At 42.3% G+C, this 24,022-nt stretch overlaps 1 protein-coding gene across 7 annotated transcripts in view; it reads left to right on the forward strand.

Annotated features, from left to right (window-relative positions):
• The window catches only part of PIK3R4 (phosphoinositide-3-kinase regulatory subunit 4), a 120,027-nt gene that overhangs the window by 22,245 nt on the left and 73,760 nt on the right, over positions 1-24,022 (forward strand). For all 7 annotated transcript variants that reach the window (XR_015049347.1, XM_085846477.1, XM_085846476.1 and 4 more), the window contains 9 exons: positions 3,252-3,419; positions 11,655-11,779; positions 14,060-14,340; positions 16,652-16,786; positions 19,289-19,510; positions 20,222-20,395; positions 20,623-20,772; positions 21,313-21,524; positions 23,464-23,671. Coding sequence is in view for 6 of the 7 variants with exons in the window: in XM_085846477.1 (XP_085702603.1) it covers positions 3,252-3,419; positions 11,655-11,779; positions 14,060-14,340; positions 16,652-16,786; positions 19,289-19,510; positions 20,222-20,395; positions 20,623-20,772; positions 21,313-21,524; positions 23,464-23,671 (1,675 nt within the window). In the remaining variant the exon portion in view is untranslated. The remainder of the gene's footprint in view (positions 1-3,251; positions 3,420-11,654; positions 11,780-14,059; positions 14,341-16,651; positions 16,787-19,288; positions 19,511-20,221; positions 20,396-20,622; positions 20,773-21,312; positions 21,525-23,463; positions 23,672-24,022) is intronic.

The raw sequence follows: 24,022 nt of genomic DNA on the forward strand, positions 1-24,022 counted from the left end.
GCTTCAAATTTGGTTGATTAACTACTTGAATTAGTGATGGAGATGTTACAATCAAAGGCATCCAGCTCGACTCGCTAATCAGTCAAACGTGTCATCAGACTTTCTCATCTCTCACTGCTTCTTACCAACTTAATGAGACACCATTTAGGGTAGGAAATATTTAGTTATACATTCACTCTATACACTGATTAATTATTGAATGACTTTTCTTTTTAATACATGGTTTTGGCTTGTGGAAGAGCTGGAACACAGACCAGAACAGCACACAACATAAGAAATGGAACAGCAGGAAAAAGGGGAAACACCAATAGCAGGTAGGAGGGAGAAGGGAGATGGAGACGGGCAAACAAGGGATGCAAGTAAAGATGAGGGGTGTGGGAGAATGCAAGGGGTGGACAAGATAGATAAAGAAGCAAAAGTTTGGGAGGGTGGGGGTGATGGAATAGGTGCAGGAAAGATCATGGCTTTTGATGGGGGATGGTGGTGATCAGCTGTATTGATGACCCAGAGGGAAGAATGAGATTGAAGAGAGGTGTGGAAGGTGGTTCCAGGTCAGGTCAGGTATGGGAGCATGCACAAGAGCAGCGCATCGCTGCATCCACTTTCCGCTGGTACTCCAGGGGGCATCCGTCTGGCCATCCCACAGGCAAATGCCTGGCCCATCCCCATCTGCTGCATCAACATCCCCATCGTACATCAACAGCGCCGGACTACAAGCGGTAGCCCCGTGCTGGGACGCGCGATAAGCCATCAGGAGGTACGGGAGATGTTCGTCCCAGTCCTCCTGGTTAGTGGCGTTGAAGAGGGCCAATTGTTGGACCAGGGTCCTGTTGAACCTCTCCACCATGCCATCAGACTGTGGTCTCAGGGGCGTTGTCCGTGTCTTCTGAATTTCCAGGAGCCTGCACACCTCTTTTAGTAACTCGCTCTCAAAATTTCGTCCCTGATCCGTTGGTGGTGGCGATTTGGTTGTTGTGGGCGTCGTTTGAGAATGGCGGTGAAGCGATGTTTGCGGGGTGGAGTTGTGGAGGTAAAGAGGCGAAGGTGGTGGTGTTTGAGTTGTAGTTGTTTGGGAATGATGTTGGTGGTGGCGATTTGGTTGTTGGGGAATGATTGGTCCAAAATAATGTTAGAGAAAAGAAAAACGGCTATCTCGAAGCGTCGCAGCCCGGTGAACACGAATAAACCCTCTAAACAACGGTGGGGAACTATCTGCACATAAACTTACCGGCATAACTGATCTCAGGACCTTTCTGGTGTTGTGCAAATTTCCACAGCCGTAACAATATATATATATATATATATATATATATATATATATATATATATATATATATATATATATATATATATATATATATATATATATATATATATATATACATATATATATATATATATATATATATATATATATATATATATATATATATATATATATATATATATACATACATGGTTGAGAAGTGAATGAAAGGTGCTCGTTGATCCTGTGAGGAGCAAAAGTGCCGATGATGTGTATATATATATATATATATATATATATATATATATATATATATATATATATATATATATATATATATATATAATCAGGCTTTGATTATATATATATTATATATATATATTATATATATATATATATATAATAATCAGGATTATATATATATATATATATATATATATATATATAATCATATACAATCAATATATATAAAATATATATATAATCAGGCTTTGCTCTTTGCACTTGTGGCTGTGTTGCTGAAATGGAGAAATATACCAGAGACTGCTATGGAGCTGAACAAGTATCCAGGAAGATTGCAGTGAAGTATTTGCCTTGGAGAGATCGATGCTGTTTCTTTTGATTTTTTTTACAGGAGATGAGACTCATAGTGGAGCTGACACACACACAGACACACACAGACACACACAGACACACACACACACACAGACACACACACACACACAGACACACACAGACACACACACACTCACACACACACACACACACACACACACACACACACACACACACACACACACACACACACACACACACACACACACACACACACACATTAACATCAATGATCCAAGACTGTTTGACAAGACAAATAGCCACTGAGATTGGGGGAGGTGCCATCACTTCGCGGGATACTCTAAGTCCCAGAGATGTCACTGCAATAGCACCACTCAGTGGGGCATTTCCTGAGGAGGAATTTCCTCGTTACTATGAGTGCCAACAGATGGGGATCGTTTGTGCTCTATCCTTTTAAATGCTGACCACCAAACAAGGAAGCAGCACATACCATTTTAAAAGTTTTCAGTATGACTCTCCTGGGATTTGAACTGCCGACCACCCAGACTCAGAGCAGAGGCTCTATCCATCACGACACCGAGTCTGTTGATTTGTATATTGAGCCAGTGTCCACAGAAGTGATTTCCCAGTCTTGGCCCGGTTTCATTGATGTCAATCTTCTTGCAGAGAGTCCAGATGATTCCATAGATTACATTTGCGAAGTTGCAGTCAAATTGTTTCATGACATTGATATTGCTTTTGAGTCCTGAAAACCGTCTTGATGAAAGAGCAGATGTTACTGCAACTTTGGAGCACTTAATATTCTTCATGGTAGATGAGAAGGTAAATGTCCTTTAACCAAGGGATTCTGCAAATCGCTGTCCTTATGAAAGAGTTGACAGGCTGTTGTGGAAAAGTTGAGTATGTTTCAGGATGATTCTGTAAAGGCTAAAAGTTCTTCTGGAACATTCTTGACTCGAAGGTTGATAGGATGGTAGGTCATGTGAACGAGATCCATTCTTATTCTTATTCTTCCTCTTCCTCTTCCTCTTTTTCTTCATCCTCGTCATCCTCTTCCTCCTCTTCCTCCTCATAAGGTTGTAAAGCCAGGTGTCTGTAAGTGTTGCGGACATGCTCTAGTTCACCGGTCACAATGGAGGTGGGAAGGCATGCTCCACGATTATGATCTGCGGAATCTTTTTTTTCTGTGGACAGTGATGATGCTTTTCTGGTGTTTGTCTGCTTTTTTCCATTGCAAACACCTGTGACCTTTATCATCAGCCTTCCAAAGCTGCCATGGTAACATTTTGCCAACTTTGCTGGCTGACCTCAAATACCAATCCCTATCGCCGATGATCTTGTGCTCTTTGCATTTGAACTGACTTGAGAAAACGTTTTTTGTTAGCAGCGGATATTGTACATGTTAGTTGACCTTTGATTGTGGTGTCAGGTTCTGCAAATGCTGCAGCGAGAACCTGGTGATCGCCTGACTGCCGAGAAGTACCTTCAACAACAACGAGGGCATGCGTTTCCAGAATACTTCTACACATTCCTTTGGCCTTATTTGCAGACCTTTGTTGGACAGCCTGAACTAACTCCTGATGAGAAGATTCTTAAGGTGGAAATGTTTTCAATTTCTTTTTTCACGTGGCTCTACAAAATACTATGATTTCATATTGCCTGATTTTTAACCTTGCCATACATTTGCTGCAGTTTTTCAGTCTTGCCCACCATTTTACTGTTCAATATCTTAAACATTGTTCAATATCTTTAAACAGTCAATAAAACGGAACATGTATGATCAGGGTTGGCATTTGGAGAAAGGGAAAGGGTACCTGAGGTAAGGGGCCTGTCTCATCCAGTTTGGATCCATTGCCTGCCAGGTTTCACATTCTAATTTGATATAAACAAAGTTTGTGACAAATCATTAATTCAATTAAAATTAAGCAGAAAAACAAAAATAACTGAAACGGAAGTCGGTAGAGCACTATACCTCCGCCAGGCTGAACAGTTTATGTTTTGTATCCCACCGATAGGGCGGATTTGGATCCGGACCTGAACCAAAATCGAATCGGCTTGTTCTCGTCACCTAATCAACTCGTCCGCAACGTTTTGAGATTTCGTGTTGTATATCATTTTAGCCCAATCGCTCAATGGTGAAGAATCGGTTAAAAAATTATCCGATCCGAATCCCCACTCAGATCTTCACCAGATTGAATCAATTCTTCCTTGTCACACACCCAACCTGTCCACCAAGTTTCATCTGAATCCGTCAACAACTTTTTGAGGCATCCTGTACACAAACAGACAAACAGACGGAAAGGGGTGAAAACACAACCTCCTTCACCTTCGGTGGCGGAGGTAATAATAATTAACTTTCTCACAACTTCAGTGAAAAGTTATCTGATTGTGTATGAATTTGTACTGGTAATATTTCCTTTTGGAAATCCCTTTGCTGGGTCGCCTTAGTTGCAGAAGAGTGGCGTTTTCTACTCTGTCACTTCCAGGGTGGATACATATTGCAGCATGTGATTGGTGAAGAGAAAAATGTCAAGACTTTTCTTGTTTCATTTTCAACCAACTCAACTAGAATAATGGATATAAATAAATGGTGTAAATCAAATTTAACTGGAAGGGCGCTCTGTAGAGCGCATACCTCCTCCACGTAATGCCTGATCCACGAGACCATATCGGACCCAATACATTTTTGAAATGTCATGCCATACAGTACTTTATCGTTTTTGGCCCTATTGCTCATTGGTGAAGAATCACTATAAAGATTAAATAATTCTCATATCCAGATGCGGATTCAGATCTTCACCAAAATTGAATCAATTCGTCCTTTCCACACGCTCAACGTGTCCACCAAGTTTCATCCAAATCTGTCCACAACTTTTTGAGACATCCTGCTAAATATCAGTTTAGCCCTATCTCTCATTGGTGAAGAATCACTTTAAAAATTCTAGTCGTCAGATCTGGATATTTATATCAATTCTAGTCGTCAGATCATAGTCAGGTCAGGTTCGATCTGTGACCTGCTACAGGTACCATGTAAACCTGTACTAACCTGTTCCATGGTCGGGTTGTCGGCGACTAAACCGTCTCCCCCACCAGGTTTTCTGGTGAGGAGGGTGTTTGGATATGGACACCCAGCAGGATTAAAAACAAAACCTGTCAAAGGGCGGAGGAGCTCCTTGTGAGCCAACGGCCATCCATATCTAGTGCCCAACTGTGTCTGCGGACGTCCTCCTGCAGTTGGGTCACTTCTTACTCGGAGGTTGGTGGCAGGATTTGCACTCCGGCCACCGTAAAACGCTTCATTCCGCAAAACGCAAAAACGCAAAAAAATCTGAAAACCCACTCCGTGGGAGTACCTCCTGTGCAGCTTCCCTTCGCAGGGCAGCTCACCGGATGACGGGATTGGGGCAAAGCCTTCGGGACCCCCAATCTTTGATAGGAGGGAAACCACGGGGTAACATCCCTGGGTCAGATTGCGGGAGAGTGTGTCGGAGTGGTGCTGAGGTGTCGTCCACCAGACGGCGGTCTCCTTGGGTTAACCTGAGGCGGTCCCTTCGGGTGGGTGCCTGGAATGTCCTATCCCTAAGAGAGGATGATCACCTGTCTCTGTTATCATCTGAGCTCAAGCGTTTGGACATCGGGATTGCTGCTCTCTCTGAGGTTCGGAGACCGGATTGCGGCGAGATAATGGTGGGTGGTTACACCTACTATTGGTCTGGTCGCTCTGATGGTTACCATACCCAAGGAGTTGCTGTAGCTGTGTCCAATAAGCTGACCCCAATGATAATTGAGGTAACACCGGTCAACGAGCGTATTATGAGATTAAGGATTCGCCACTCCTTAGGTGTCATTTCCCTGGTCTCTATTTATGCTCCGACTGAGGCGAGTGATCTCACCGTGAAGGATGCATTCTACGCCACGCTCCAGTCTGTGGTTGATCAGTGCCCCAGACGAGATACACTTCTAGTCTTGGGGGATTTCAATGCATCGACTGGAACTGATAGGGATGGTTATGAGGTGTGTGTTGGTCCCCATGGGTCAGGAACTATGAACCAGAATAGCACTAAGTTCCTTGACTTTGCAAGAAGTCATGGACTTAGGGTGGCTGGTTCATGGTTTCAGCGCCCGCAAGCTCATCGCTGGACTTGGTATTCCAACGCTGGCGGTGTGGCAAAGGAGATTGACCATGTCCTCATTGACGGTCGTTGGAGGATGATCCAGAACTGCAGGGTCTACCGGAGTGCTCAGTTCCTCAATACTGACCACAGGCTTGTTGTAGCAACTCTAAAGCTGCACCTTAAATCCTGGAGAATGGTACCATCCCAGCCTAGGCTGGATGTTGCCAAGCTCAGGGATGAGAGAGTAGCTGAGGAGTTTGCGAACAGGCTGAGTGGACACTTGGGCGTCTGGGTGCTTTGGACGGTCCTGAAGAGTTGTGGAGCACCTTCAAGACCACCGTCCTTGATGTTGCCAGTGGATGCCTTGGAGTTCACCGCAGGGCAAAGAAGAATTTTGTCTCTCAAGGGACACTGGATACCATTGACCAGAGTCGCAGGGCCAGGCTGAATGGCAGAGCTGAGCTGTTCAGGGAGCTGAGGCGTAAAACTGTACGTGCACTGAGGGTGGACAAGGAGGCCTATGTGCGAGGAATCTGTGAGGAGGTAGAGCATCACCTGTGGACAGGTGATTCTCGTCCCGCTTACAGGGGAATTCGCGCATTACGTTCATCCAAGCCCATCCCTCGGAGCACTGCAGTTCGAGCAGAGAGTGGTAGGCTCTTGACAGAGGAGTCTGAAGTGAAGGCCCGCTGGGCCGGTTACTTTGAGCGGTTGTACCAGGCTGATCCCCCAGCTGTCGAGTTGGACGTCAAGGGTGTTACAATCCCTGTTGCTGACCCTCGAATCAACTGTGGTCCACCATCGCTTGTGGAAACACGGGCTGCGGTGAACCAGTTGAAACGGAGCAAAGCTCCAGGGGTCTGTGGCATCCATGCTGAACTTCTCAAGGCTGGTGGAAATGCTGCACTCGTGTCGTTGCATGCAGTTTTGTGCTCTGCCTGGAACACAGGCATCATCCCAACTGATTGGAAGAGGGGCCTTGTTGTCCCTCTCTGGAAAGGGAAGGGTGATCGCCAAGACTGCAACAACTACCGAGGGGTGACGCTGCTCTCAGTGCCGGGCAAGGTCTTTGCTCGGATAATTCTTGATAGGGTTCGCCACCATCTGCTTGAGCACCAGCGTCCAGAGCAGTCAGGCTTTACACCAAAGAGGTCAACGATTGACCGTATCCTTGCACTTCGTGTCCTCACCGAACGTAGACGAGAGTTTCGGCAGGGGCTGCTTGCAGCCTATGTTGATCTCTGTAAAGCGTTCGATTCAGTGAATCGGGATGTCCTCTGGAGGATTCTTGGTCTTCGTGGGGTGCCACCGAAACTGATCGATCTGATGTCTGAACTCTACTCTGGTACTGAGAGTGCTGTGAAGTGTGGTGGTACAATCTCTGACTTATTTCCAGTTGTTACTGGAGTTCGTCAGGGATGTGTACTTGCCCCCACGCTTTTCAGCACTTGTATGGACTGGATTTTTGGGAGGATGTCGGAGAGATCAAATTGCGGTGCATCGTTTGGCAATGTCAAGATCTCGGACCTTGATTTTGCAGATGATGCAGTCATCTTTGCGGAGACTTTAGACATCCTCTTGGGGGCCCTCGAGGTGCTGAATGAGGAGTCGGAGCCGTTGGGATTACAGGTTTCTTGGGTCAAAACTAAGATCCAGGCTTTCGGTGACATCTTGGATGCTGCTGTCCTGTCTGTGTCTGTTTGTGGTGAGGATGTTGAGGTCGTGGATCGATTCACTTACCTTGGCAGTGATATTCATGTCTCCGCAGGTTGTGAGCCGGAGGTCAATAGACGTCTGGGTCGGGCCTGGGGAGTCATGGATTCACTGGATCATGGGGTGTGGCGCTGCCGGTACCTGTGCGGGAGGACGAAAGTCCGAGTCTTCAGGTCCTTGGTACTTCCAGTCTTGCTCTATGGGTGCGAGACTTGGACTTTGACCAAGGATCTGAGACGGAGACTTAATTCCTTTGGTACCAGGTCTCTTCGGAGAATCCTTGGCTATCGCTGGTCGGATTTTGTGTCCAACGAGCGGTTGCTGAGAGAGACTCGGATGAGATTTGTTACCTGCATAGTCCGTGAGCGTCAGCTGCGACTGTATGGACATGTGGCTCGTTTTCCTGACGCTGATCCTGCTCACCAGATTCTCTCAGCGAGGGAGTCTCATGAGTGGAGGAGGCCAGTGGGCCGACCACGTGCCTCATGGTTGCAGCAGGTTGACCATCATCTCAAGGAGATGGGGATGGGCCTGGCATCTGCCTGGGGAATGGCCAGACGGAGGCCCCTGGAGTACCGGCGGAAAGTGGACGCAGCGACGCGCTGTTCTGGCACATGCTCCCATACCTGACCTGACCTGATCTGGATCTTCACCAAAATGTAATCAGGTCCGTCCTTGTTACACACCCAACATGTCCACAAAATTTCATCCGAATCCGTCCACAACTATTTGAGCTATCCTGCACACAAACAAACAAACAAGCAGTCATAGACTGGTACTTACAAAATCGTCAACTTGATCTCTGACCTTGTCTAATAAAAGCTGTCTCTGGAGAAGGTAGCGACGCAAAGCAGAAGTTTCTACGATGATTCTGTACCAAACCATCAAAAATCGAATGTTTGACCTCACTGTGACCTTGACCTCTGACCTTGTCTAATGAAAGCTGTCTCTAGAAAAGGTAGCGACGCAAAGCAGAAGTTTCTACGATGATTCTGTACCAAACCATCAAAAATCGAATGTTTGACCTCACTGTGACCTTGACCTTTGACCGATTTTGACCAAAATATAATCAGCACTTGCCATCACCCTCCTGAATCACGTGGTGTAATTTGACATTGGGAGCTTCTTCCGTTCTCGAGTTATCGTGCCTACAAACAAACAAACACACAAACAGAGGACGGAAGTGATCAATATACTTACGAAAAACTTTAGATTTCGTAAGTAACAAACAGACAAACAGACAGAAATGGGTAAAAACATAACAGCCTTAACCTCCGGTGGCGGAGGTAATAGGGTCTGGTCCGACTTGTAGTTCTGCCTGATCATCAGTGGTCACTGAAGAAGACCCAGACAATTGCTAAATAATGTTTTTTTTTAATGAGCCCCCCCCTCCATAACTGTGTATGTCCCCCCCCCCACCTCTCACATAAAAATTCCATGTAGCGTTCATGCTGCCACCAGGCTTGTGGACAATGAACACGATTGGTTTTAATGACACATTTTGTTTGGGAATCTCCAGCAAATCAGAGTCTGGATGCTTGTATCCTTGTGATTGTACAGCCACACATCGTCTTGATCACTCAGCCTACCCTATGCCCCAATGAAGCCAATTTCATAATCAAAATCCATTTTAGGGGGAGCGGGGTGGTGTGGCATTGTCAGCCAAAAACTTTTGTACATAAGGTCATGAGCTTGGAGTTTTCATTGGAGCTTGGTCATGATGTGCTTGTGTATGCTTGAGGAATGTCTGTGCAGTTTCCAGGTGTGTGTGTGTGTGTGTGTGTGTGTGTGTGTGTGTGTGTGTGTGTGTGTGTGTGTGTGTGTGTGTGTGTGTGTGTGTGTGTGTGTGTGTGTGTGTGTGTGTGTGTGTGTCTGTGTGTAATGGACTCTTGTTTTGCCATCTTCCAGTTTAGACATACAACCTCCGAATAAATATTCCAAAAGGATGATTAAAGAGCAGCCGCTCCTCACTCATTTTCAGGCTGTTTCATGGCCCCAACATCTCATTGAGGTGCCAGAGTCGTTTATTCTGAGGTTGTGTGTCTAAATATCACGAACTTCATTTTTAACAGAATGCGATGAACAGATTTTTGGCATAGCGATGAGATCTACAGTCTCTGATGTTCTACGTACCAGCTATCATTGGAGAAAACATATGATTTGGTTGTGCAATCTAGTTCAAAGGATCATTTATTCTGCAAGGTTTATCACAAAAACATGTCCATAAGCAAAGGATTGTGTCCATGATAATCCAGTGAGTAGCATTGACATCAACAACCATGAGAACAACTATCAGGGATTCCTCTTCGTGGTGGTTCTACGCCCCCAACACAAGACGGAGGTCAAATCTTCCCCCCTCTTTCCTGCTGCCAGGATTCATCAGGGCAGTGCAGCCCCATGGACCGGCCCGTTCCCTCTCATCTTCCACACGAACTCCTCGCACACAAACACTCAAATAAACCGCATCTCACTATCACAAACATATCACATATCCATGGCAGAACAAACAGTTTTTTCCTCTTTGGAGAGTGACCCCCTCCAGCAGTCTTCTCTTTTCTTCTCCTCCTAGTTGAGACATAGAAACAAACCTGAGGCCCACCACAATATACATTTGCCCAACGTGAAACTCACATCACTGGCTCCGGGGCTAGAAGGGGTTCCGTCTGCTGCACAAGGTGCAGCAAATGGTTCCGGCTGGCCTTTACCGCTCGCATTAAACTATCAGACTACGCACATACATGGACCTGTGGCTGTAGCTCTTTGCTGAATCCAGGCTCAGACCCAAACAATAATGCACCTACACAAGTCCTCAACATATTGATGTCAATGAACATCCGACCCACCGACATTTATTGACATTTATTCTGTCAATATATGACAGAAGAGTGAAAACCACTCTCATCTCTTCAAACCAACACACCACCATACCACCATCTACACACAAGCAATCAAGCAACCCCAAAAATGCACACATAACCTTAATATCCTTCCAATACAACACAAACTGCCTCATTAGCAAGGCCATGCAACTTAAACACTTCACTCTCACAAACAACATTCACAGAGCCATCTTACAAAAAAACCAAATCGCACCAGAAAAACAAAACACCATTCCCAACTATACACCGATACGCACAGACAGACCGGACACCAACCAGAGGTGGAGGCCTCATCACATACATACACAAGTCAATTAGTTACACAGGTCACTCAAGAAACAAAAGCACTTTTACCACCAGCCAAAATGCTCAAACCTCAAGTTTTCAAAATTTTAACTGGTAACAAAGAACACCCCAACATCATAAACTTTTATATCACAGCGGACACATCACCCTCTCTACCAACCAAATACTCACCACAACTACAGAACCGTTACTCCCTCCCAAACACCATCATCAACGGTGTTCAACTTAATTCAGTGGAGCCATAAACTACTGAATTTCACTCGTGAAAAACTTGGCCACGTGCATGAAGAGTTTATTGATTACTAAGCTCTGCCCAGGGAAGACATACCTAAGAATGTATTGGATGATACTATCTGCTATAAAATTGGTGAAGACTGACCAGAAGATATTTCACATAATGGATGTAATTTGGAGTCGTTTGGCTGATGTGAAGCTTCCAGGGATGGACAGTGGACAATTCACCAGGCTTGTGAAAGTAGTGCTTGCTGTTCCCCATTCCATTGTTGGAGAACAATGGGTATTTTCTATTAATCTACAAATTAGGAGAGTTGATGGAGCAAAATTACAGCTGCAAGGGACTATGTCTCTGCTCTTGTCACAGTAAAACTGAACCTAACTGACACCAAACAGAACCTTGTTATGCATTTTAACCATCCAAATAATTGTTTGAACAATCCAATAAATCTACTTCGTTGTACAACAAACAAGTGTGCTCCACGAAAGAGTGTTTCCAGCTAATATGTAGAATTGGAACATGACTCCAGTTAAATATTGTGTTGCTTCTCTGCTAATTGATGACCTTTGTATTACCTCATTTAGATTCAACAAGATATGACAGAAATCTTGGAAAATCTTGGATTTTGTGATGTTCAAGCCAAAAATGAGCAAGATTCCAGTTTGGTCATCATGGTCTCAGTGGTCACTTCGTGTCTACAAAGCCTCCGGTGGGTCTTGCAAAGAAAATACCTTAACTGCTTGGTTATGAATCGGTAGTAGATTGACGCAGAACATGGTTCACTGATGACAAGATCATCCATTTTCACTGATTGTGCCAAACCGATCAATGCGATTAAAATTGCTATCCAGGGATTTATTTTAATTCCGCACAGATGGGACTTTGTAGCAGTGGATGAGGTTTTGCCGAGAATGCACGTGAAGCTTAATTTATTGTCACCCGTCTGTGCCTTGCTTTAAGCATCTCCTTGAAAATCCAAAATGTATATAGATTTAGTGCAGCTTTGTCAGTGTAGGGTGGCCGAACAATCAATATTTTGTGCGATTCGAGTCTGTTCAAGTCAAACTCATTAGGTTATTGCACTAAGACACCCTGTCTTCTTGTGGTTGCCTCCCGAAGGCCTCAAAACCTTGCTGCATAACTTTACAAAGCCTCGATATGTCCTGCTTTATGGCTTTACTTTCTCCCATCTGGATACCATCAGCAGGTCCTTCTGCTTATGCGTCTCAACTACCCTGGTCCCAAGGCTTTGTGTATGGCAAATTACCATCAGTTGCATATTGGGCAACCACTGTGTATTAATGATAAGCAATTCAGAAGCAATCCCTGCCACATGATACAGACCCCGAGGATGCTGTAGTCGAAACATCTTTGCTTTCTTTGGTCTTGGTGATGCCGGACTTTTCCACTGACGACTCTGCCATTTGGTCTCGGGATCGTGTTCGAATATCCACGATTCATCACCAGTAATGACTCTCCCGAGCAGGTCTGGATCGTCCTGGAGGCGCTCGATAATGTCTTGACAGATAGTGACTTGCTGTTTCTGGTCCGCGGACGACAGCTTGGGGACTATCTTTGCGCACGCCTTGCGCATTTCGAGATTTTCAGTGATGATGCTCCAGACAGTGTTCTTGTTGTTGGAAAGTTCCTCAGCAATCATCCACACTGTGAGTCAACGATCTGCGTGCACCATCTGCTTCACACGCTCGATGTTGTCTGCCATTCTGCTCGTTGAAGGTCTTCCAGACCGTGGATCGTCTTCAACTTCCTCCTGTCCCTCTTTGAACTTCTTGTGCCATTCAAATGCACGTGTACGGGACATCGTTTCTTCCCCGTAGACTTGCTGCAGCACTGCGATGGATTCGGAAGGTATTTTGCCAAGCTTGGCAAAAAACTTCAGATTGGCTCTCTGCTCAAGACTCATAGCGCGATTCAGATTAGACAACGTGTAAAGCACGACCTGTAAAAAAATCACACAATGAGCACAGTCAACCATCACCAATGATATATATATATATATATATATATATATATATATATATATATATATATATATATATATATATATATATATGTATATATATATATGTATATGTATATGTATATGTATATGTATATATATATATATGTGTATGTATATGTATATATATATATGTATATGTATGTATGTATATGTATATATATATATATATATATGTATGTATATGTATATATATATATGTATGTATATATATGTATGTATATATATATATATATATATATATATATATATATATATATATTGCTGGGATGGGGCGAAAGGCTGTGACGCAACCCGTTCATTCAACTTGTGTAAGTGGAGTACACAGCAAGCTCAGTCCCGTTACTTTTTAGACGGACCTCGTGTGTATATGTATATAGATATATATATATATATATATATATATATGTATATATATATAACTATATATATATATATATATATATATATATATATATCTATATATATGTGAAAAACACACACAAACATCTATATTATATATTGTGATGGTTCGAGCATCCGCTCTGAGTCTGGGAGATCGGTGGTTCAAACCCTGGCTGAGTCATACCAAACACTTAAAAAATGGTATGTGCTGCTTCCTTGCTTGACCCTCAGCATTTAAAAGGTTAGAGCATGGACAGACACTGGGGAGATAGTGGCAAACCACCAGTATAACTCCCACCAAGAAACTGCTTTGGCAGCACAAATGCCTTGTAAAGAATGGCCTATGATCAATCAAATCAAAAAATTGATTAATGGAAATGTATTTTAGTTTTTATTGTTTAATTATTCATTACTTTTGGAGAGCAAACCTACATAGATTACATCAAGAGTAAACTTTTGGGAAAAGTTGTGTATTGATAAAAGATGGTCAAGATGTTGTATCCTCAACAATTGTACTGATCAAAGATGGTTGATGTTCTGTCCGTACTTTGACTTACTGGCCCCTTTCTCTGTTTTTGACCACAGCCATTGCCAGGCAAAGCTTGCTGCTCTCGAGCTCATACGACACCTTTCATCGCATCTCACCGCAGATGTTGTTTTGGACCGACTTCTACCTTATCTTCTGCATCTAACCTCGGACACTGTGCCCCGTATTCGTGCCGAAGCCTTGCGCTCACTTACTCAATGTCTTTCCAGTGTGTGGGAACAACCTCGTTCTGATGCTAATGTTTTCCCTGAGTATGTATTTCCGGGAATCGCTGCCATGGCTCAAGATGAGGCTACAGGGGTTCGACTTGCCTATGCTGGTGCGTTTCAATCCATGGTTGCCTGGATGCACAAACCTACTTTTCTACCTTGAGTGCAATTTCTATTCCTTGCATATGCCTGCTGTGCCATAACATAAATTATTTCCCACCAGGAGGCCCATGCCCATCATTGCTACTTTCCTAGTGCAGAGAGCATCATTGCTGTTGCCCTGGTAGTTAATTAAAGCCTTGTGGAATGGTTGACCAAGAGTAAAAAATAATTTCCCCCCTTTCAACATAATATTGTCTTTAAGGGTCTAAAAGGTCTTGGGAGTAGTTAAGGTCCTTCAGGGTCTTTTGGGTTATTTGGGGTCTTTTGAGTCCTCAGAGTCTTGACCTTCAAGACCCCTGGTCCTATTTTTATATACAGTACACCCACTCTCTATGGGAGTGACAGGAAGGGTCATGTTATTATCCTCTCTGGGGTGGTCGCAATGAGCATATTGAATGCCTCAAGGATGTCGGGATTCCTCCAGATTTCTTTGTTTAGTGTTAAACAGCAGTAGCAACTGTTTAAAAAGGTAATCCTACATGTTTGTGGTTTTATAATATTTTTCGATCCTCGTGGAGGATCTCTAAGTCTGAATCACGTTGTTGTTCTTGTGGACTTTTTTTTGTTTCACAGCCTACAGTTTTCATCGAAAATTCCTGAAACTTGGGGTATATATGTAAAAATACCCTACGCAGACAGCAATGATCTCCAATATTGAAAATTCCTCCTAGAAAAAAGGTTATGACGTCAAAATATCTCCGCTAATGGAAATCGCCTAAAAAATTATCTCTGAAACTATGCAAGCTTTTTGAATTCTGTTTGTGGGAATCGAACAGGGCATTAGCAGAGATGAATTACCACACATATGATACATCACAATGACGTCATATTCGTTTTTATGATGTCATCATTAAGAGGAAGAGGATCTTAGCTCATTTGAGCTTCTTTACTTTGGAAAGCCTCTTCTTATTATTCCTCTTTTTTGTGGCGTTTGCCCCACGAAATGCCATGATAAGCTATTTATACATATTAACATGGCTTTTGTTCAAGGAGGAACCCTTTTGGAGAGATGGAATAGTATTGGGATGAATATTGTTTTGTAATACCATTAATGTTATGTTATTATAATTTGTGTTGTTATTAGAAGCGGCCTTGGAAAAGTGCCACAATAAGTATTTTGTTTGTTTGTTTTTAAAAATATACAATGTCAAGACTCATATAAGAGCTAACATACAGAAAATATAACAAGAGGAGCAAGAGACAGGAGGGATGGGAGAGGGAAGCAGAATACAGTGGGGAATAGACACATGAGGGGATCTGTGGAATGGGGCGGGGTACACGGGGTAAACAAGATGTACACTACAGGGACATACGGATATCGTCATACGGATATACACCTCAACACGGAGTTAAATGAAGGCACAATTCCCCTTGGCGAAGAGAGCAAATTAAATCGCTACAACCTCTGTCGTGTGACCGTCCCTCTGTCGAGTTTGTTTGCAATTGTATAAGTAACCACGGTGAAGAAAACAGTCAGACAGACAGACAGACAGACACCAAATGGCCTATTTTAGTAAGATTAGGTTGCTCTCCCCTTTTTCACCTGGTCGATTAGGACAGTTCAATCTCGAGCGGTGAGTTACTGCTAATCAGATTCATTTTTAGCTTGCCTGTTCGAAGAACAGAGAGCTATAGCGATACCCCCGGCGTGAGCGTCAGCGTCAGCGTGAGCGTGAAAATGTTAAAGTTTTTGGTGCAAGTTATTTCCTTTCTAATGTTTTTATCTACCACACTATTTTTTTACTGATTACAATATACAAATACATATATTGCTTTAAAATTATTTATGGATCAGACCACTGCAATGCTTTATAAAAAATATTATTAGACTAGTCTTTTAAAAACGTTAAATATATAAACAGGCGAGCATTGGGTGGCTTTGACACCAACTCTGGTTAATACATGTATCAAGGCTCAAGGAAGAGTGAAATAACAGGAAACAAATGGTAAATATGCACAAAGTGAGGCAAAAGAAAAACGCGACATTGAGATATGCACAGACCACAGCACGAAGAGGAGATGTATGTGAAAAGGGGACAGGTTCTCAGCATGTGTAGTAAAACTCAGAGGTAGAAATTTGAGAGAGACGTCTAGTGGTGGGCAGCAGACTTAAAGTCCTGGAGGGAAGAGACACACTCAGGAAGACTATTTTACAAAATATTGAACAAGATTAATTACTCTTATCGATGATTGGTTTTCAAGACTTGTACTCGACGTTTAGCCACCATTGTAATTTGCTTTCTGTTGATTCATTGCTAGAAAACATTGCTGTATTGGCTGAGACTGCTCTGCGTTTCTTGGAGATGAGCCAGTTGAGTCTGCAAATGCCAGATGAGGATCTGGCAAATGAGGACATGGTGGAGGTCCTCACCATGTATGGAAATTATGATACAGGTAGCGTTACATTCTTATGTCGTCCCCCCCCCCCCCCACAGCCATTTATGATTTTAATAAGTTCATAGTTTTTAATTTGCTTCTGGCCATCTACTTGCTGATGTTTGCATTTTTTTATGGGTGCAAGGAAGTTCTGTTTTCATTTTGAGAACAATGAATTACATCAGAGAGTTTCTTTTCAATTTCTGTGTTCATTATATTGCTGATTACAACACAAACTGTAAGAGTATGAATGGAGCATGCAGGCTATGACCAGAAAAAGAACAACACAAAATATGTATGTGCTATCAATCTCCAGTGAATCTTTTGAGTTTGTCTTTCTATTGTATCTGAGCACTTCCTCTATTTATTTTAGGTCCTTCTTTAGGTTGCCAGTTTGAACTTCTTGTTGCTTTTCCATCGGATCCATTGCTTTCGATTATTGTCTCTTTTTGTTATGTCAAGATGCCAACCTTTTTGATTTTGATTGTCGATCTTTTTGATTGGCGATCAATATTTGTTCCATCTTTTTGAGAAACCATGTTTCACTGCCATGTGTCATTGTTGGGAAAACATGTGCAAACTTTCCTTTTTCACGCGCAAGGGCAGTTTTTTGGGGATATATATATATATATATATATATATATATATATATATATGTGTTTTTTACTATACAATTTCAAGGCTCGTATAAGAGCCTTGAAGAGCAGTTTTTTGGGGATCTATATATATATATATATATATATGTATATATGTGTTTTTTAATATACAATTTCAAGGCTCGTATAAGAGCTAACACAAAGAACATATAACAAGGGGCGGGAGAGGGAAGAACAAAACAGTGGGGAACAGAGATATTAAGAAACATGTCGAAGGAAGAGGGATTGGGGGGGGGGGTGGGGTACATGGAGTAAACAAGATGGACACTACAGGGACTTTCAGGAAGGAAAGCAGGCAATTTGAGGGAGGTCAGTTTGGGTGGATTAGTGGGGGTAGAAAAGATCGTGCTTTTGGATGGAGGAAGATAAGAGATGGTGCTGAACAGCTGTTTTGAAGACCTGGAGGGAAGAGTGGGATTGAAGAGAGTGTGGGAGTTTGTTATAGAGGTGGGAAAAATAAAGAGGAATGAAAGAGTGAAGGTGAACAGTAATTCTTGAATTTGGTAATTTTACCAGAAGGGGGTTTCTGGCGGACCTTGAGCACCTTGCAGAAATATGGAGGTTGGTGGGGGGGGGGGAGGGAGAGATCACAGACAGAGCAGCGAGGGGGCTGGAGAGAAGATGGTAGAAAGAAAGATCACTGACCTGCCTGCGGTGGAGAGTGAGAGACCCAAAGACTCAGCCTCATCACGGGAGATAACAATAATCCAAAATGCCTTGGTTTCCACAGCATGAATCTGAGAAAGGTGGGAAGCAGGAGCACCAGCGCCGGAGAGAGCAGGTCTCCATCAGGCTGTGGATGAAAGCTTTCTATGTGGGAAAACATTGTTGTTTTTCATGGTATTTTATTACCCTCCTCAAAGGAAAGGGTATTGCTTTTGGGTTTGTTTGTTTGTTTGCTTGCTTGTTTACTTGTCCGCACAGAACTTTTGTGTTTTTCTCCGCAACCACTTGTCGGATTGAGAGGAATTTTTCACCATTGGTGCGACTACTCATGTAGAATGTTTTTATCAAAAAATATGATGTCATAGGTCACGTGGTGTAGCAGCCATTTTGGAAAAACCGAAAAACTTTGGACCTATATCTCTGAAACTTGGCACATGGCAAGTACTCCTCATGGGGAATGTGATATTTTTTATTACGTCATAATTGCATATGTAGAATGCTACATCTGATCAGCATGAAATTTTTTGAGGGTCATCTGGGGATAAAATGGTCCACCTAAAAAAAATTGATGCCATCATCGGTCACATGATTCGGCAGCCATATTGTTAAAAAAAAACTTCAAAAATCTTCTTCTCTGAAGTGGCTGAACAGATCAATGCGAAACTTTACAAGTATGACTGCCTGCCCATGAGGAACAAAAGTTTCATACGTATGACTTCATAGATCACATGGTGTGTCAGCCATGTTGTATTTACTCTAAAATCTATGACGACTTGGTAGCAACTGGATCTCCAACAAATATAACACGAACACTAACAATAACATTGTTCAGAGATAATGTGCTCTGGTCAATAAAGACATTCAGAGCACATTATTAGTGTGCTCTGAAAACTATTCAGCAGTTTTCAGAGCAGATATGATGGTTCTTAAAAGTGAGAGAGGTGTAAGTTTTCAGTGTATGACTGCAATAGAAGATCATTATAGAGGGACAGAAGAATGTTGACTCACTTTAATTCACATGCCATTTGATCCTTTTGACTTGTCACCTCCTCTCTATCGCAGCATATTTTTCTTTGACATTTCCTTTTTTCACACTTCTTTTATTTGTGTTACCAAATAAAGCATTAATCAATAAAACATTTTGTTCAAACAAATGTGCCAGTAAAATTGATAACCTTGAGGCTCTATCTTCTTACAGAACTCCAAGCCCTCCAAGAGATGGTGCAACAGAAGGTGGTGACATTGCTCAGTGACCCAGAGAACGTGGTCAAACAGACGCTTCTAGAAAATGGCATCACCCGCCTGTGCGTCTTCTTTGGACGACAAAAAGCAAATGATGTGCTTCTCTCACATATGATCACATTTTTGAATGACAAGCAAGATTGGCACTTACGCGGTGCATTCTTTGACAGCATTGTTGGTAAGTTGTTCTGTGACTTCAAATTATAAGTTGTAACTTTAAGAGGTAAGTTGTTCTGTGACGTGAATCAAACTAACGAGAGTGGATATCTCAATACCATATCGACAGAAAAAAAATGTTATTTCCAACAAATACATTTTTCATAACATAGCTTGCAGAAAAGAAAAAAAATCTAACATATTTGGAGAGTCAATTGACATACGACAACCAACCTTAGAAGGATATAACCTCCGGCAATGTGCAGACTGCTAAAGTATAACCTGCCACCTTTTGGTATTGAAAACACCTCAAAACCCTCTCTGTCTCTTGGAGGGTTTGGAGTTCTGCAAGAAGAATGTTCTGCTTTGTTGAAGTCTGTGCAAATCCTGAAGCTTTGCCATTCTTTTAATCGTAGTTTTCCCTGCTACCTCTCCAGATATGTTTGTGGACTATAGCAGGATGATGTGTGGCAGACACATCCTGTTGGTCAGAATCTGTGCGGCAATAGCCGGAGTGACACGTGTTTCCTGGTATCATAACAGTCGAGGGGCTTGTATTTGACAACCAAACCTTTTCATGTAAAATGTTATCTATACTTTATTCACAACAACCCACATTATTGGTGTGCTTGTGGTTCATTATCCCTCTTTTCTTTCTTTTTTTTCTGCTTACAATTTAAACTTTGATTCTTATAATCGTTTTCTTAACAGACTTTGTCTTTGTATTGTGCAGGTGTGGCTGTCTATGTTGGTTGGCAAAGCTCTTCTATATTGAAGCCCTTGCTGCAGCAAGGCTTAGGTGATACAGAGGAATTTGTGGTGTGCAAGACCCTCCAGGCACTTACCTGCATGTGCCAGCTCAGTCTGCTTCAGAAACCTCATCTTTATGACTTTCTTAATGACTGTGGTAGGGTTTCCAAAGTTTCATTGATTGCTTATATAAGAAAACTGCTTCTTTCAGATGGAATGTTCGATTTTAATTAAAATCATGAATTAAAAGTTGGAAATATATATAATAGCCATAGTCCTTTAAACAACAAAGGTTTTCTTTACAATTGATCTTAAAAACATTGTCATCATCATGGTTTGGCATGTACTGTATTAACCTTAGCCATGTTTCTTTGTCTTTCTCAGCACCTTTCCTTTGTCATCCTAACCTGTGGATCAGGCATGGTGCTGTAGGATTTATATCAACAATGGCTAAATGTCTGAATGTAGCAGACATCCACTGCAACCTTCTTCCTCTGTTGCAACCTTACCTCACTCAAGCAACAGTACAGGCAGGTGGATCTGTCTTTATAGGTAGTTTGTGTAAAATATTGAATCCCTTGAGAAAGGTATTAAAGTTATTGCTTTCGCTGTGTTTTTGTCGAAGGACTTTATGACTCGTAAAATGTAGTTGAGTTTTGAACCCGGTGCTCGTGGCCCAACCCGGTGCTTCAACGAGCTCATGGGCTGACCCAGTGCTTCCACTTTTTCTCGGCCCGACCTTGGGCGAACATGCCATGCAGTCTGATTTTTCACTTTCGCCTTGTTCCACTTGTGTGGCTTGACAATACTGCCATTTCAACACCTCTCTAAAAACCTGTACTTCATTCAATAACTGATTCTTTCAACATATTTTGGTTTATCATTGCTTTGGAACTTGGAAGAGATATCAGTAAAGCATTGAACGATAAATAGAACAAAAGTACGAACAATTATAATTCAACAGGCCTGTGTAGTTGGATTGTTTAATCATAAGATCTTTTTTGTTGTCTCTTCCCTCCCGCCCCCCACTTTCTGTTTTTTATACTTTTGTTTTTTTTCCTTCTACCCAGATAGAAGATTCCATCGTTCTCCTGGGTGTGTTGAAGCCACCACTGCCACGTCCCATCTTTGAGTATGTTCTGAAGTCACCTGACACACCAGTGTTTTTTGACTTCCTGCAGGATCGACAACTCATTAGAAATGTGCGCCGCCTTGGTTCAATACAGGAATACATCACACCTACAGATATTAAACTAGTTCAATTACTACGCAAGCTTCTATCACAGGTACATGGCAAAGGGTTTTGCATCTTCATGAGGCAGCTACTTGTGAATTGTGAACACATCTCTCATATGAGCCTCGACATTGTATACAAAAAAAACAAAAAAAAATTATTTGCTTTGTTATCATGTTGGCCTGATGTGGTATGATAAAGGTACCTTTTTAGGCATGTTGGGGTTCATCACATACCTAAAAGGTTGATGGTAATTGTTGTTTGTGTTTTCAACACCGCAAGACACCATTGGGTTTAGCTAAGAGGGTTATATTGCAAGTCTGTGGCTTAGCCTTCGTCGTAAAACTAAATAAAGGAGATTAGTTCGTGAAGCAGCTTAAATTGGCTATAAAATTTCAATGTACAATTTAAAAAAAATATTTTGTGACGTGAAAAATAACAAGCCATAAAACATCCATTGTTACCTTCTTCCACACTGCTATCTTTGGCAGCCTTTGTTGTCATTCTGTTGACAGAATGAGTTTTTCCATCATCAACACAATGGAGATTGGGCATTGTGTCATTGTCACTCTCAGATAGTGAGAGATCAAGGAAGTTTCAACCATTGCCATTCATTCAGCTGATGTAATCAATATTGAACCCGTGCCTTTCCATTTCTGTGAAACTGATTTCTAGATTCCAACTGATTTCTAGGTCCACCTCTGATTCAGAGCATGGGCAGCTTTGCCTGCGTTGCAGAAGTTGCCCCAATGTATAATCGAGTTAACAGCACAGAAATCCATTTAGACAGCCTTCATTGAGAAAATTGCAAGTTTTATTCATGAGGAAAATAGTTTGAGGCTTGTGTGTCAGCAATTAGCTACTTATGTACGTTTTGTTTTTTTGTATGCAATGTCAAGGCTCGTATGAGAGCTAACATACAGAACGTAAAACAAGGGGAGCAGGAGATAATAATCACTGCTCACCTTGATGTATGACGCAATTACGTTCTCCACAATGTGATTTTTTTTTTTTTTGCTGAAAAAATGTGCATTATGTTTTTTTGTATACATGGTCACAGTACAGATTAGAGTGGAACAAAGTGGAAAGGTGGAAACATCAACAGCAGAATAGAAATGAGCGTGAGATCAATGGGGAGGGGGAGAAGGGTGCATGGAGTGAACAAGCTCAACAGAAGCTGCAACACAGCAAGAAGAGGAAGGGGAAAGCACAGGTGAAATGAAAAAAGAACAAACTAATAAATGAAAAAAGAACAAACTAGTAAATGAAAGATGAGGGAGAGGGGGAAAATTCACAATAACCTGGAAAAGGGGAGTGTTTGGGAATGGGGTCATTTTGGGTGGAAGAGATCATGAGTATGAATGAGTGGTGACCAGAGGTAGTGGTGAACGGCTGTCTTGAAGCCCTGGAGGGAAGAATGGGACTGAACAGACTGGGGAAGTTGATTCCACAGGTGAGAGAAAAAAGGAACAAATGAGTGAGCAGTGTGTGGTTTTTGGGTGTTCATTAAGAAGAGGGTTACTGGCAGATTGTGTGTGCCCTGCAGAAACCTGGGAGGGACAGAGCCAAAGGGCAGAGGGTGTAAGACCAAAAAGGAGGTGGTAGAATACAAAGATGACAACAACCTGTCTGCAACGTGAGAGTAACAGGCCAAACACTTAGCTTTGTTGTGGGAGATCCCAATAATTTTGAGGGCCAAATCTCTGTCTTGGCAGAGAGAGGAGGTGAGAGGATCCCATTAAGAATTACAAGCTGACGACCGGAGTGGAGGTAGTCATTGATCTATGAGAGGAGGTGGCCTTGGATGTCATAAGCAGAGAGTTTGGAGAATATAAACAGAGAGAGTTATTTTAATAATATGGATAATTATTTTCCTCTTTTAACAATATTAATAACAATGTGACACTTTTATTCTGCTGACATCATCAGTCACTAAGACTACAAGCTGAGTGTAACAAATATTCAAAATCAGGTTTTCATCTTGTGTATAGGGAATGGCAGATGCTGAAGAAGACCAGCTACTTTCCTTGCGAGAATACATGCTTAAAGTACATCGAGCCAAGGGCTCTTCAGATCCTGGTAATGATGCTGACTTGCTGCGGCCTGGCACTGTGAGCTTGGCAGATCTGAAGAAGCACGTAAGATGCCGGAAGGTTGAACTAGGCCACAATAGTTTGCAAGAGGTGGAGGATCGAAAAGGTATGCATTTTTATGTTGAAGATTGCCTTGCTGAGATAATCTGAAATGAGATTTATTTCATCTTGCAGCTAGTTGCCTCTATTTTAACCAACCACTTATCCTTACTATAATTCATGGACTTGTGTTTGCTTATTTGTTGTGGTACTCCTCCTACAGTTTTGGGCCAATTACATCCAGACTTGCATGACCCTCATTAGTGTATATGGGTGTTTTTATCTTTGCCGGTGGTCTTGGGGGAGGGATGCAAATTCTCAATATAAATGTGTATCTTAGAGCACTGCTCCAGTTGGAAGACAAGGGTATTACAATTCCCCTCCATTTACAGTAGAGTATTGCTGTCCCCATGATTTC

The sequence above is a fragment of the Eptatretus burgeri genome, chromosome 11, assembly GCF_056783735.1.
Source record: "Eptatretus burgeri isolate ZD-2024b chromosome 11, Ebu_testis_v1, whole genome shotgun sequence".
In the NCBI taxonomy this organism is placed as follows: Eukaryota; Metazoa; Chordata; class Myxini; order Myxiniformes; family Myxinidae; genus Eptatretus; species Eptatretus burgeri.